General features: G+C 34.5%; 1 protein-coding gene across 1 annotated transcript in view; it reads left to right on the top strand.

The window, feature by feature from the left end:
- The window catches only part of CFAP52 (cilia and flagella associated protein 52), a 56352-nt gene that overhangs the window by 24575 nt on the left and 17937 nt on the right, over window positions 1–13840 (top strand). The window contains 4 exon segments of the mRNA XM_074311936.1: window positions 3150–3250; window positions 7652–7706; window positions 7708–7768; window positions 7771–7822. Coding sequence (XP_074168037.1) covers window positions 3150–3250; window positions 7652–7706; window positions 7708–7768; window positions 7771–7822 — 269 coding nt within the window.

The following is a 13840-nucleotide window of genomic DNA, read 5'->3' as shown; positions in this document are numbered from 1 at the left end:
ACCAAACACCATGTGTGCAAATTCAATTCTCCAGTACTAACCTGAAAGCTTTCCATAACTTATAAGAATAGAGAGCTATCTGGGACATCTAGAATGTATTAGAAGGCAGATTTGAATCCATGTTTTTCTAATTCTAGTCATTTTGCCATGCAGCCTTCACCTTCTGCATAACAGGTACTTAACAAATGTTTGTTAAATTGAATCAGTTATTGCCTGTGTGACCTTGAGGAAATAACAACCTTTGGGCCTCATCTATTAAAATGAGGGTATTAGACTGGTTGATGTATAAAGCCCCCTTTGACTCAAATTCCTATTATAGCAAATTTTTCACCATAGAAACATGTAAATCTATTTTAAATTACTCCTGGTTATTGAAAAATATAATTCTTAATAATACCTCTGAAAATGAAGATACACAAGTATTCCTGCAAAGAATATGGGATTAATACCACCTACTATATGTACTTTACAAGTTTTATATTATCTTATTTGATTCCCACAATAATCCTTGAAGGTAGATGTTATTATTATCCCCATTTTGTAGTGGAGGAATTTTGAATTTTAATGACATTCAAAGTTATATAGCTATTTAAATGTCTGAGGCCATATTTAAGCTCAAAACTTCTTATCTCCAAACCCATCACTTTTTATCTACTACATCACTTAGACACTGCTTAGATCCTTAGATAATTACTATGCTAGATCCTTATCTGGTGTATCTTGGTAGGATTCTCCCAGTTCTGAGAGAGACAATAGGGAGCTGTTGATTGTAGCTACATGACCGGGAAGAAGAATAAAATTGCTTCCTCTAATATGACCATAAGAGAAAAGTGTCAAAGGAGAGAACAGAAATCTTGAATATGTTTTTTTCCTGTCTACTACCCTCCTATATGTGACATAGCTAAAACCTTTTCAGCTTCCCCTGAGGATTTGGAAGTAAAATCAGTACTATCTGCATTCTAAAAAGTCTGAGGTACAAATGACAGTTTGGGAGATTTGGAAGCAACACATCAGTTTTAAAACAAAGAGATTTAACCTCATTAATAACAACCAAAAAACCTGTTTCTTCAATCATATGTGCCTCCTTTCTTTCTGAGATCTATTGTCATACTAGGAGCAGAACGGTATAAGAGAATACATTTTATATATGTGTCTGTGTAGCCAAATATGTAGAAGATGTTAATTGCTAGTGACAGAGTTGCCAAGGCTAAAAGTAGTTAGACTTTTAATAGTTTCTTTTTGTAACTGTTGACCAGAATACTTTCAGAGTATTATGTCTATGGAGAAGCTAGGTGGAGCATTGGGATCAAAATCATGAAGACTCATCTTCCCGAGTTCAAATCTGACCCGAGACATTTAATAGTTGTATGACCCTTAGAAAGGCACTTAACCCCGTTTGCCTCAGTTCCTCATCTATAAAATGAGCTTAAGAAGGAGATGACAAACCAATCTCAGCCAAGAAAACTCCCAAATAGGGACACCGAGTCAAACACAACTGAACCATAAACAATATTATACCTATGCTGATATCTCATTTGTTTGACTGTCTCTTAGTGTATTTTTTTTAAGTTCCTACTGTTTATTAAGGTGAGGTGAACTTTCTTACCCTGGATGTACCTTTTTTTTTTTTTAATAGTTTTTATTTACCAGATATATGCATAGGTAATTTTACAGCATTGACAATTGCCAAACCTTTTGTTCTAATTTTTCCCCTCCTTTTCCCCACTCCCTCCCCCAGATGGCAGGTTAACCAATACATATTAAATATGTTAAAGTATAAATTAAATACAATATATGTATACATGTCCAAACAGTTGTTTTCTGTACAAAAAGAATCAGACTTTGAAATAGTGTACAATTAGCTTGTGAAGGAAATCCAAAATGTAGGCAGACAAAATTAGAGGGATTGGAAATTCTATGTAGTGGTTCATAGTCATCTCCCAGAGTTCTTTCGATGGGTGTAGCTGGTTCAGTTCATTACTGCTCTATTGGAACTGATTTGGTTCACCTCATTGTTGGAGAGGGCCACGCCCATCAGAATTGATCATCATACAGTACTGTTGTTGAAGTATATAATGATCTTCTGGTCCTGCTCATTTCTCAGTGCATTGGTTTTAATGATATTTGCTTTTTTTTTTTGGTATTATTTTATTTTTTACAAATACATGTAAAGATAGTTTTCAGTATTTACCTTTGCAAAATCTTGTGTTCCAAAATTTTCTCCTTCTTCTATCCCTTCTTCCTTCCCAAGACAGCAAGCAATACGTTATAGATTAAACATGTGCAGTTCTTCTAAAGATTTTCCATAATAAACATGCTGAGCAAAAAAGAAAAGATAAAAAGGAGGGGAAAGCAAACAACAACAAAAAAAGGTGAAAATACTATGTTGTTATCCACATTCAGTCCCACAGTCTTCTCTCTGGATGCAGATGGCTCTCTCCATCACAAGTCTATTGTAATTGTCTCGAGTCACTGTACTATTGAAAAGAGCCAAGTCCATCATAGTTCATCATCACATCATCTTGTTACTATATATAATGTTCTCTTGGTTCTACTCATTTCACTTAGCATCAGTTCATGTAAATCCTTCTAGGCTTTTCTGAAATCAGCCTGCTGATTTCTTATAGGATAATAATTATTACATTATGTTCATATACCATATTTAATACATGCTTCTTGAATTAAACAGAATTGAATCAAATAACCAAACCTTCAACAGGTTAACAGTCCTCAGTTAAGGGACAGGTCAATTCTCCAGGAGCCTCCACAGATATGAATAATAGCATCTGAAGGAGTTACAGGGCAGCCTTTGCTGACACAAGTGTTTCAGACTGGGAATGAGATAAACTGGAGGCAGAGGGAAGAGGAGAGAGTCAGACAATGCAATTGCCTCTCAGTCAGAGAGGTCAGAAAACAGCAACTGCCTCTCAGTCTCCTTGTATCATCCTCTTACAAGAGGAGATCCAGTCTGCAGGTCTGGGTTGGATCTCCAGCAGCCACTGTCAGATGGTTTCCTGTAGCACAATATATGACGCCTGAACCTGTGGTATAAGAAGTACAGTCCTCCATGTTAGTAAGGGGACTCATTTCTGCAACTGATTCTTGACAATGAAACTGTTCACACAATGATAATGGTATTTTTATCTTAGGGAGTCACCACTATCACGTGTCTGAAGATGGGAAATGTGTTAATAGGCTCTGGAGCAGGGGTGTTGGCTCTTTGTAAAAGCCCATGCTACAAACCAATCAAGTGAGTTTTGTTGCCTAAGTTCTCCTAAATTGGAGTGGTAAAGTATATGGTGCAGATACTGTTTGCTCCAGAGTAATATTGGTCTGCTCTTATAAAGCTTTTGTTTTAATAAAGCAAATTAACCAACTATTGGAATAAAAGAATACATTAATCTTTTTATTTAGCATCAGTACCTTTCCCTTTTCCCCAAATGATAGTTCCCCTTGAATTCAGGTACACTGGTTCCTTTATGGGAGTAGGTATCCTTGGGATTTGGTAACATCTTGCACTCATGACTTTAGGATGGGTCTAAGAAAAGATTCAATGCTGGAGCAGGTTGAACCCAAAGGTCAGAGGTTTATATCCCCACCCCCGAGTTTTGGAGGGTTGATATTTACATCATGTTCAAGATCTTCCTTAAAAGGGAATAATAAGGTTCCTTCTAGAAATAGCTCTAAGTAAACAATATAGATCTGTTTGCATAATCTAGACCTATATATCTGATAATGGACAAATATTTTTTCCTGTGCTATAAAAATGCATAAAAGTCAAAAGACTCAGAAGTGAGCATTAGCAAATACTTAAAACATCTATCACTTATTATATTGTCCTAGAAGATAAAAGACAAATTTTTTAGGACTGTTGTACAGATATTTCATATTTACTTTGGACCTGTATTGTCTGAGTAATTCACAGAGCTTCTGCCTAGTCAAGCAGTTTTTTAGTCCTTTCAGTCCAGTCTAAAAGTTTTTGCAGAAATCATTTCTTGCTAGTTGACCAGTACATGACTTCCAGAACTCATGAGGTAGTTACTGAAGATAATTTCTATCTACCTTTCAGAATTGTTGTGAGGTCACCTGTGCTTGGGAGTGGGGGACACAAAGCAAAAGAAGCAGCCAAGGATTTGAAGTTCAGTTTCAGGATGATCCTAGTGAGAAAATTTTTTTCAGTATTTTGTGCACAAAGCAGTATTTTCTCTAGTCCTACTTCCCATATCCAAAGAGAGATTGCCTTGATTGACAAAGAGACTTTCAAAAAAGCTTTCTCCTTATGCCCCACAGAGTGGATGGCTCTTACTGGCTTAGTTACTAGTTATCTTTGAAAACCCCCCTACTCATAGGAATATACACAGATCATCCAGGAGCTGCTGGTCATGCATGTCTTTTAGAGAGCCTGATCACATGCTCAGCCTTATTCTACATTTACATCTACTTTGTATGTATTTTATATATTCCTTATATGCACTTTTTAAACTTCCTGGCTGAAGGTAGGTTCTTGAAAAATATTTTTCATTTTTTTCTTTCTATTCTCAATGCCTTGTTCAATTCTGTGTTCTCAATAACTTGTTGATTGATTGGTTGATGGTACTGATGCTTATCTAACAATCTCAAAAGTTTGTTAGAAGAATTAAATGAGAAAAGATTAAATACTAAAATTCATTTATTTAAATTTATATATTTGGGATTTAATGATAAGAATAAAATAATTAATAAATACTGAGGTGAAATTTACTTTAGCATATCATTTCCCTCTTATTGACAATACGGAGTAAATGGCAATAATAGGCTTTCTTATCAAACATACAAGAAAATCTAACATTATTGGTATTAAAACTGACAAGGAAAGAGTTGTTTGTGCCTTTCCTTAATTTTTTTGTAATACATTTTTAGAAATTAATCTTACTTTTTAAAATTCTGAAATTCAATAGTAAAAAAGAGCATTTTCATATATATATAACAGAAAACAAAAGAGGACTATATGTGAAACTATGAATATCCATTTCATAGTGCTTCCTTAAAAAAATATACACTATGTTCCACATGCTATTTTTGAAACTGTCCTGTTTGTGCTTTTTTTTTTTCCTGAATTTTCTTCTGATTTTTTCTGTACATCTAAAAAAAGTATTTCAAAGACTTTTTTTGATAATCATTATTGCTAATTTCTCCTAACATATATTAAAAATTTATTGGAAATTTAAAAACTTAATCTTAAAAATGAGTGGGTTAAAGGACAAATCATAAAAACAATAATTTCATTAAAAAATGACAATGAGATAACATATCAAAATCTATAGGATACTGAAAAAGAAGTAATCAGGAGAAAATTTATATTTTTAAATGCTTATGTTAATGAAATAGAGAAGACGACCAGTGAATATAAAGAGATATTGTTAAAGGTACCAGGTATTGTTATGCCAGTTCTCTTTTATTGTCCTGACTCAGTTTCCCTAATTATCCTGACTCAGTTTCCCTAATTTTTCTGCCTCAGTTTATAATTGTTCTGTTTAGTGCTGTGAAACCACCCCTCCCTCTTAATCAGAATATTTGATAAGGCTAAAAGATCTTATATTTTAGAATATCAGAATGTCTCTTCCCCATCCCAAGCTATTAGAATATCAGATATTGTCTTATCAAGATGCCTTTCCCCAATTCTGGGGTGCCTTCCTCCATTATGTCATTTTATCTCCTGTGGCTCGCCCCACCCTGTCAGAGTCCCGTTCCTGCTCTCAGCACTCTGAGACTCTGCCCCTGCCTTGATCTACCCCTTGAGTCTGAGCCATGTGTGTATATATATATATGTCATTGAGAACTCACATTGTTTGCTGGATTCTTGGAGATGATAGCCTCATTCAGCCCTGGGACCAAATCATGGATCCATTTGGTCCCAGTAAATCTCTCCCTTTTAAATAAATACTCTCTAATCTCTATGTTGCCTCATTTTTCCTGCATTACAGTATTGGCTGAGAAATAGAAAGATAAATCAGTAGCACAGTAGCAAATGATTATAGTAACCTTGTGTTTAACAAATACAAAGATTTTAGCTTTGGAGATAAGAATAAATGTATGTACAGATACACACATATATATACATATATACACATACATGTGTATTTGTATCTAAGTGTAACCTTCTCTAGGGTAGGGAAGAAGAAAAAAAGTACACATCAGAGAACAAAAGAAAACTTTGAAGGAAGCACAAAAGAGTAGCTTTGAAAATGATTTGTAGTGTTTATTACATAACTTCAAAAATAAAGCAAACAATGTAAAATGGAAATTCATGGTTTTATATTGAATCCTCTCTATATGTTGAACATGAAAATGTTCTTTTGCTTTGTATTTAAGTTCGAAACAAATAAATTCATTAAAAAGAGAGACAGAGTAGGAGTTGTTCTGTTGTTCAGGGATGCCTGGGCTATCCAAGTTTGAGCATACAATGGACTACAGTGCTGTTCCTAACGGCTTTCAAGATACCTATGTTCTCACCACCATAGACCTTTCTCTCGGCATTTCTCTGAAACAATTCTCTACAAACTATATTTGACTCTGGTGAATCTCTCTTTTATATACATTTTTGTAGCATAGTTAATAAATACTTATCTGTCTTGTTTATCTGAAGTGGCAATAGTGTGGTGGCAGTCTGCTTCTCTGATCTCTCAGGATTGTTGACTTTCCGTGTAATCATTGGTTGGAAAAAGTCTCTTCCTGAGATTTCTCAATAATTTTTTATATATAAAGCTTTTTATTTTCAAAACACATGTATAGATAGTTTTCAATATTCACTCTTGCAAAACCTTGTGTTCCAATTTTTTTTCCCCTTCTTTCCCCTCTCTTCCTCCTCCCCCCTCCCCCCAGGCAGCAAATAATCCAATTCAACAGATTTCTTGAACTTTGGTCTGGTTGAATTTTTGGTTTGGGAGGAATAGTAGGTAGGCATTAGCTAGACAAATGATCCTGCTTCTATTTTGAGAACTGTCTTAATATTGCTTTCATTATATATCTACTGTTTAAGAATGTCTGTAAATTCCTTAATTGGGAATTAGGTACCCGGAACATTGTCCAATTCATCTTATTCTTTCTTATCCTGTTATTCTCCCATTCTTCCCAATACATAATTTTCTTCTAGGTAGGAGGCAGCTAGGCTGGCTAGCATTGGGCCTAGAGTCAGAAAGATGTGAGTTCAAATATAGCCATGGAAATTTACTAGCTGTGTGACCCTGGGCAAAGCCATGTAACCACTGTCTGTCTCAGTTTCCTCATCTGCAAAATGGGGATCATAATAGCACCTACCTCTCAGTGCTATTGTGAGGATCAAATGAGATAATGATTTATGCTTAACAAAATGCTTAACAATGCCTGGAAAGTAGTAGATGTTTAATAAGTGCTTATTCTTTCCCACCCCCACCTATCCCTGACCCTCCAATAAAGCCAGATTTATTTTCTTCCCTTCCCTGACCTTCAAGTTGATAATATTATCTCTAAATCTCTAATTCTTAATCTCATTGCCTTCATTGTTCTTATGGTAAGAACTACAATACATTTTTGTGTTTTTTTCTGCCAAATACATAACACATGGTTAGTTTTGTACATGCTGAATTGGATCAAATCTATGCAACCTATTGCTTTTTTTTTTTTTTTTTTAAAGGAAAATTCAGTTAAAAGGTGGAATCACTTCCATTGCACTTCGAGGTCATGGGCAGCCAGTTCTTTGTTGGAACAGAAGCAGCTCACATTTACTGTCTCAGTTACACTGATTTTAAGAAGAACTCATTGCCACATGTCACAGTGGAGCTGTCCAGGACATTGTTTTTCCGTTGTAAGTAGGAGGGGGGAGATATTTTATTCCTTAAATTCAATCAGAAATTGGGAATTATATACATACATATATATATATATATATTCATGTATACATCCATCCATATATATATATATATATATATATATATATACACATATATACATATATATATATATATATATATATATATATGTATACACCATTTGGATATAATTTTATTCCCCTGAAAAAAATTCCTTAATGGCTTCTTTCCTGAAATTTTGGCATGTGTGAAGTGGCAAGTTGTGGAGATGATGCAGATACAGTATTTGTCTCTGTGGTAAGTAATATAACTACAACAGTTAAGGAGTCTTTTGCGACCATGCTTCCAAATCTTCCAAATCTTTACCTTGTGTGTCACAGATCTTTCACAGCCCCCTAAAGTAAAGCACATTATAGCAGAAAGACCAACAAATTCAGAGTAACAAGACCTGAGTTTGAGTCCTAGACATTCAAAAGAGATATTGAGTCCTAGCTGTGTGATTTTTAGCAGGTCATTTTCCCTCTGAAACTCAGTATGTTCATTTTTAAAAGAAGATTATTACAATCTCAATATCTATGTCATAGAGGAGTTGACAGGATTAAATAAGATGATATTATAATATATAAATTATTTTGTAATTCATAGGATCCTATATATATATATATATACATATATATATATATATGAATGTATACACACACACACACACACACACACACACACACATATATATATATATAATCATATTGTATATAATCTTTTTTTTTCCCTGAGGCAATTGGGGTTAAGTGACTTGCCCAGGGTCATACAGCAAGGAAGTATTAAGTGTCTCTGGCCACATTTGGACTCAGGTCCTCCTGACTTCAGGGCTGGTGCTCTATCCACTACACCAACTAGCTGCCCCATCTTATATAATCTTAATAATGAAGTTCAAATAGAGTAAAATTCACCAAGATGAATGTTCATTTCAATCAGAGCTGCCAAGAGTGTGAGTTTATACATCTTTTTTGGAATTTTTTTCCCTAATGAAAATACTTTAAGGCAATTAAGTGATCCTCAGTGTAGCAATAATTTCATGTGTTATGAATAGCTAACTACTTAGACTGTTCCCATTAATTTTTCATTTATCTTCATTATCTTTCATACATCTATCTCCCATTATTTTTCTTTGCCAGTGAACTTGGGCTGTTAAAGTGTATTGCAACCACTACTCTTAATTAATACTACTGTTGACTTTAAGTTGCTTTATAAGAAGATTACATACTTTGTTTTTATTAAGTTAATAGATGATGAAACTTCTTGCATTGTTTCTTTGCTGCACCTAAAATCTTTGTTTAATACTAAAGAAAATGTTGATAAAAATTACTCAGTTCTTCCAGCCAAGATGGCAAAGAGGACACACACATCTGTTTAAGCTCCGTCTTTGCTCTCAGAATACTTTCATGACAAGGCCTCGGAATTAGTGCTTGAATGAAAAAAACCACAAATAATTACCAACAGAAGATATCCTCAAAATTCACCAGTTTTTATTCGCGGGTGGGGACGGTTAGATCAGGCACAGACTGAAGGCAGGCAGCGAGAGCACAGCAGGCAGTGAGAGTACAGAAGGCAACTCATACTGAGCAGACCTGAGCGGGAGTGGGGGGTGATCTCAGCTGTTTCTTCGGGGGAGAACTTTACCACAGTGTGGCTACTTTGCCCTGGCAGCAAGCCAGTAGATCAGCAGAGAACCTATAAACACAGAAAGTAAAGAATATAACCCTGAAAAGTTAGGGTCTCTTGGGACCTGGCCACACCCACCAAGAGTGACTCAGAACACTCTCAGAATCACAGAGAACAGATGTAGTCATTGCTCTCCTGCTAGTGCCTCACTGCTGCCCCCTGCAGTGTGTAGAGGAAGCTCGGTAATATCATCCAGCCACTGCCTCCCTCCCCTCAAAAAAAGCAGACTACATTTGATTTTTTTTATTAATTTGTTTTCTTTGATTATTCTTTGACAAAATGAGCAAAAATTAAAATGGACTCTTAACTACTGATAGTTTCTATATGGATAGAGAGCAGACTTTAAACCCTGAGGAGACTAAAAGTATACTGTCTTCAGATGAATCCCCCAAAAGGGGATCCTTAACACACAAGACTCTCATTAGAAGAAATCAAAAAGGCTCTTACAAGAGAGCTAGAAGAAAAATAGGAAAAGGAAAGGGAAGCTTGGCAAGAGAGTTTGGATAAGTCATCCCACTAGTGTATTTAAAGATAGAGTGGATAAAGAAATCAAATCCTTGAAAAACAAAATTAGTGAATTGGAAAAGGTAAACAACTTTAAGGAAAACAATTAGTGAATTAGAAAAAGAAAATAGCTCTCTAAAAAATAAAATTGGCTAAAAGGAAAAAAATTCCATAGAACAAAACAACTCACTTAAAAACTCAATTGGACAATTAGAAAAAGATATTTTAATAAGTGAGTGAAGAAAATAATTCATTAAAAATCAGAATTGAACAAATGGAATTGAATGACTCAAGAAGACACCAAAAATCAGTTAAGCAAAACCAAAAAAATGAAACAGTGGGAAAAAAAAGTCAAATAACTTCTTGGGAAAACAACAGACCTGGAAAATAGATCTAGAAGAGATAATCTGAAAATTATTGGACTTCCTGAAAAACATGATGAAAAAACAGCCTCGACTCTATTTTCCAGGAAATTATCAAAGAGAACTGCCTTTGATGTTGCTATACAAACATAGGGTAAAATAGGCATTGAAAGAGTTCATTGATCACCTACTGAAAGGGACCCTAAAATCAAAACTCCAAGAAATATTGTGGCTAAATTCCAGAACTATCAGACCAAGGAAAAAATACTACAAGCTGCTAGAAAAAAATCATTTCAAATATAGAGGAGCCACAATAAGGATTACTCAGGATCTAGCAGTGTCCACATTAAAGGATCGAATGGCCAGGAATCTGATATTCTGAAAGGCTAAGGAACTTGGTATGCAATAACTTACCCAGCCAAAATGAGCATTTTTTTCCAGGGAAGAAGGTGGGCATTCAATGAAATAAGTGAATTTCATCTATTTCTGATGAAAAAACCAGAACTAAACAAAAAGTTTCATCTCCAAATATAAGACTCAAGAGAAACCTAAAAAGGTAAAAAGAAATCTTGGGAACTGTTACAAAGATATATAAAGAACACATGTATAATTTGTCCTAGAAACAAAGGTGGAAAGGAAATTGTACCAAAAAGGTTAAAGTGGAGGTATTACATTTCACAAAGAGGCAAAGGAAACCTATTATATCTGAGAGAAGAATGGAGGGGGATGAACATAGTGTGTATTGTATTCTCATTAGAATTGGCTTAAAGAGAAAAAGATAGACACATTTGATTTATGGTGAAACTTCTTCCACATCATTGAAAAGTGGGAGGGGAAAAGGGAAAAGGGAAAAGGGAAGGAGTAAGCTAAGGGGAAGGAAATACAGAAATTGTGAGAAAAAGGGGTAAGATAGGGGGAGGAACTCTAAGGTGAGGGGGAGGGATATTAAAAAGAAAGGACTGTGAGAAGCAATTGGTGTTCACAAGTTAAATACTGGGGAAGGAGGTAAGGGGGAAGGAAAGGAGAAAAGCATAAGCAGGGGTTTAACAAGATGGCAAGCAATACAGAATTAGTAATTTTAACCATAAATGTAAATGGGTAAACTCCCTCATAAAGAGGAAGAGGTTAGCAGACTGGATTAAAAGCCAGAATCCTACAATATGTTGTTTATAGAAACACACTGGAAGTAGGGCAATATATACAGAGTCAAGGTAAAAGTTGGAGAAGAATCTACTATGCTTCAGGAAAAATAAAAAAAAAACAGGGATAGCCATCCTGATCTCAGATCAAGCAAAAGCAAAAATTGATCTAATTAAAAGAGCACTATATCTTGCTAAAGGGTAATATCAATATCAATATTAAACATATATGCACCAAGTGGTGTAGCATCTAAATTCTTAAAAGAGAAATTAAGAGAGCTGCAAGAAGAAATAGACAGCAAAACTATAATAGTGGGAGATCTCAATCTCACACTCAGAATTATATAAATCAAACCATAAAATAAGAAGTCAAAGAGGTATATAGAATACAGAAGGGAGTATATTTTCTTCTCAGCAGTTCATAGAACCTATATGAAAATTGACCATATATTAGGACATAAAAACCTCAAATTCAAATGCAGTAAGGCAGAAACTGTAAATGCATCCTTTTCAGACCACAATGCAATGAAAATTACATTCAATAAAAAGCCAGGGAAAAATAGACCAAAAAATAATTAGAAACTAAATAATCTCATACTAAAGAATAATTGGGTGAAACATAATTAATAACTTCACCCAAGAAAATGAAAATAATGAGATGTCATACCAAAATGTGTGGGATGCAGCCAAAGAGGGGAAATTTTATATCACTAGAGGCTTACTTGTATAAAATAGAGAAAGGGAAGGTCAATGAATTGGGCTTGCAACTAAAAATGCTAGAAAAGGAACAAATTAAAAAGCCCTAGTCAAACACTAAACTTGAAATTCTAAAAATAATAAAAATAAAAGGAGAGAGTAATAAAACTGAAAGTAAAAAAAACTATTGAATTAATAAAACTAAGGAGTGGTTCTATGAAAAAACCAACAAAATAGATAAACCCTTAGTAAATCTGATTAAAAAAAGGAAAGAGGAAAATCAAATTGTTAGTCTTAAAAATGAAAAGGGAGAACTCACCACTAATGAAGAGGAAATTAGAGCAATAATTAGGAATTATTTTGGCCAACTTTATGCCAATAAATTCGATAACTTAAATGAAATGGAAGAATACCTTTAAAAATATAGCTTTCCCTGATTAACAGAGGAAGAAGTAAATTGGTTAAACAGTCCCATCTTAGAAAAAGAAATAGAACAATCTATTAACCAACTCATTAAGAAAAAATCTACAGGGCCAGATGGATTTACATGTGAATTCTACCAAACATTTAAAGAACAATCAACTCCAATGTTATATAAACTATTTGAAAAAATAGGGATTGAAGGAGTCCTACCAAATTCCTTTTATGACACAGACATGCTACTGATACCTAAACCAGATAGGTTGAAAACAGAGAAAGAAAATTATAGACCAATCTCCCTAATGAATATTGATGTTAAAATCTTAAATAAAATATTAGCAAAAAGATAGCAATCTAGAGACAACAGAAAATTGCATTTTGGCACCCAACAAGGGGTAAGGACTTTTGCTTATTCCAACTGTAGCTGATTTTGAGTCCTTCAGGGAGCTAGCCCGGACTTCACAATTTTTACCTTCTGAATCCAATTCTTCTTGTGCAACAAGAGAACTGTATGGTTCTGCATACATATATTGCATGAAGAATATACTATAACATATTTAACATGTATAAGACTGCCTGCCATGTAGGGGAGAGGGTGGAGGGAGGGAAGGAAAAAGTCAGAACAGAAGTGAGTGCAAGGAATAATGTTGTAAAAAATTGCCCATGCATATGTTCTGTCAATAAAAGTTATCATAATAAAAAAGTTACTCTACCAAGGATATAAAAACATGAAAAAGAATAAACAGATAAGTCAAGAAGAGTGTCAATGAGATGTATTACAAAGTCTGAATTTCTTTGATGGTTAAATATTGAGCATTTATCATGTGCTGAGTGTTGAATGGGTAGCAACTCAACTAGGCAGGATTTTTTGTAAGTAATCTCTTTAAAATAGTTTAATACATGGTGGGATCAATACTGAGGAGAGTTTAATACAGCATATCAGAAAATACTAAGATTTTAGAATGATACATAAGAACCTAAGTCTAAAGCATTTTATATGTATGTTTGCAAAGATGAAATTGTTACATTTCCTCTCCCATCCTGGCTGCCCATTTCTAGTTGTGTTTGTCAGTTTTGCTGCTTAAGATATGGTGCCTAGGACCTGATCACCATAGCCCAGGTGTGTTTTGATAAGAATAAATGACAGTGGGAATGTTACCTTTCTTGTCCT

Source organism: Sminthopsis crassicaudata, chromosome 4 (genome assembly GCF_048593235.1).
Source record: "Sminthopsis crassicaudata isolate SCR6 chromosome 4, ASM4859323v1, whole genome shotgun sequence".
NCBI classification, from domain to species: domain Eukaryota; kingdom Metazoa; phylum Chordata; class Mammalia; order Dasyuromorphia; family Dasyuridae; genus Sminthopsis; species Sminthopsis crassicaudata.
This window is presented reverse-complemented; position numbering and strand designations above follow the sequence as displayed.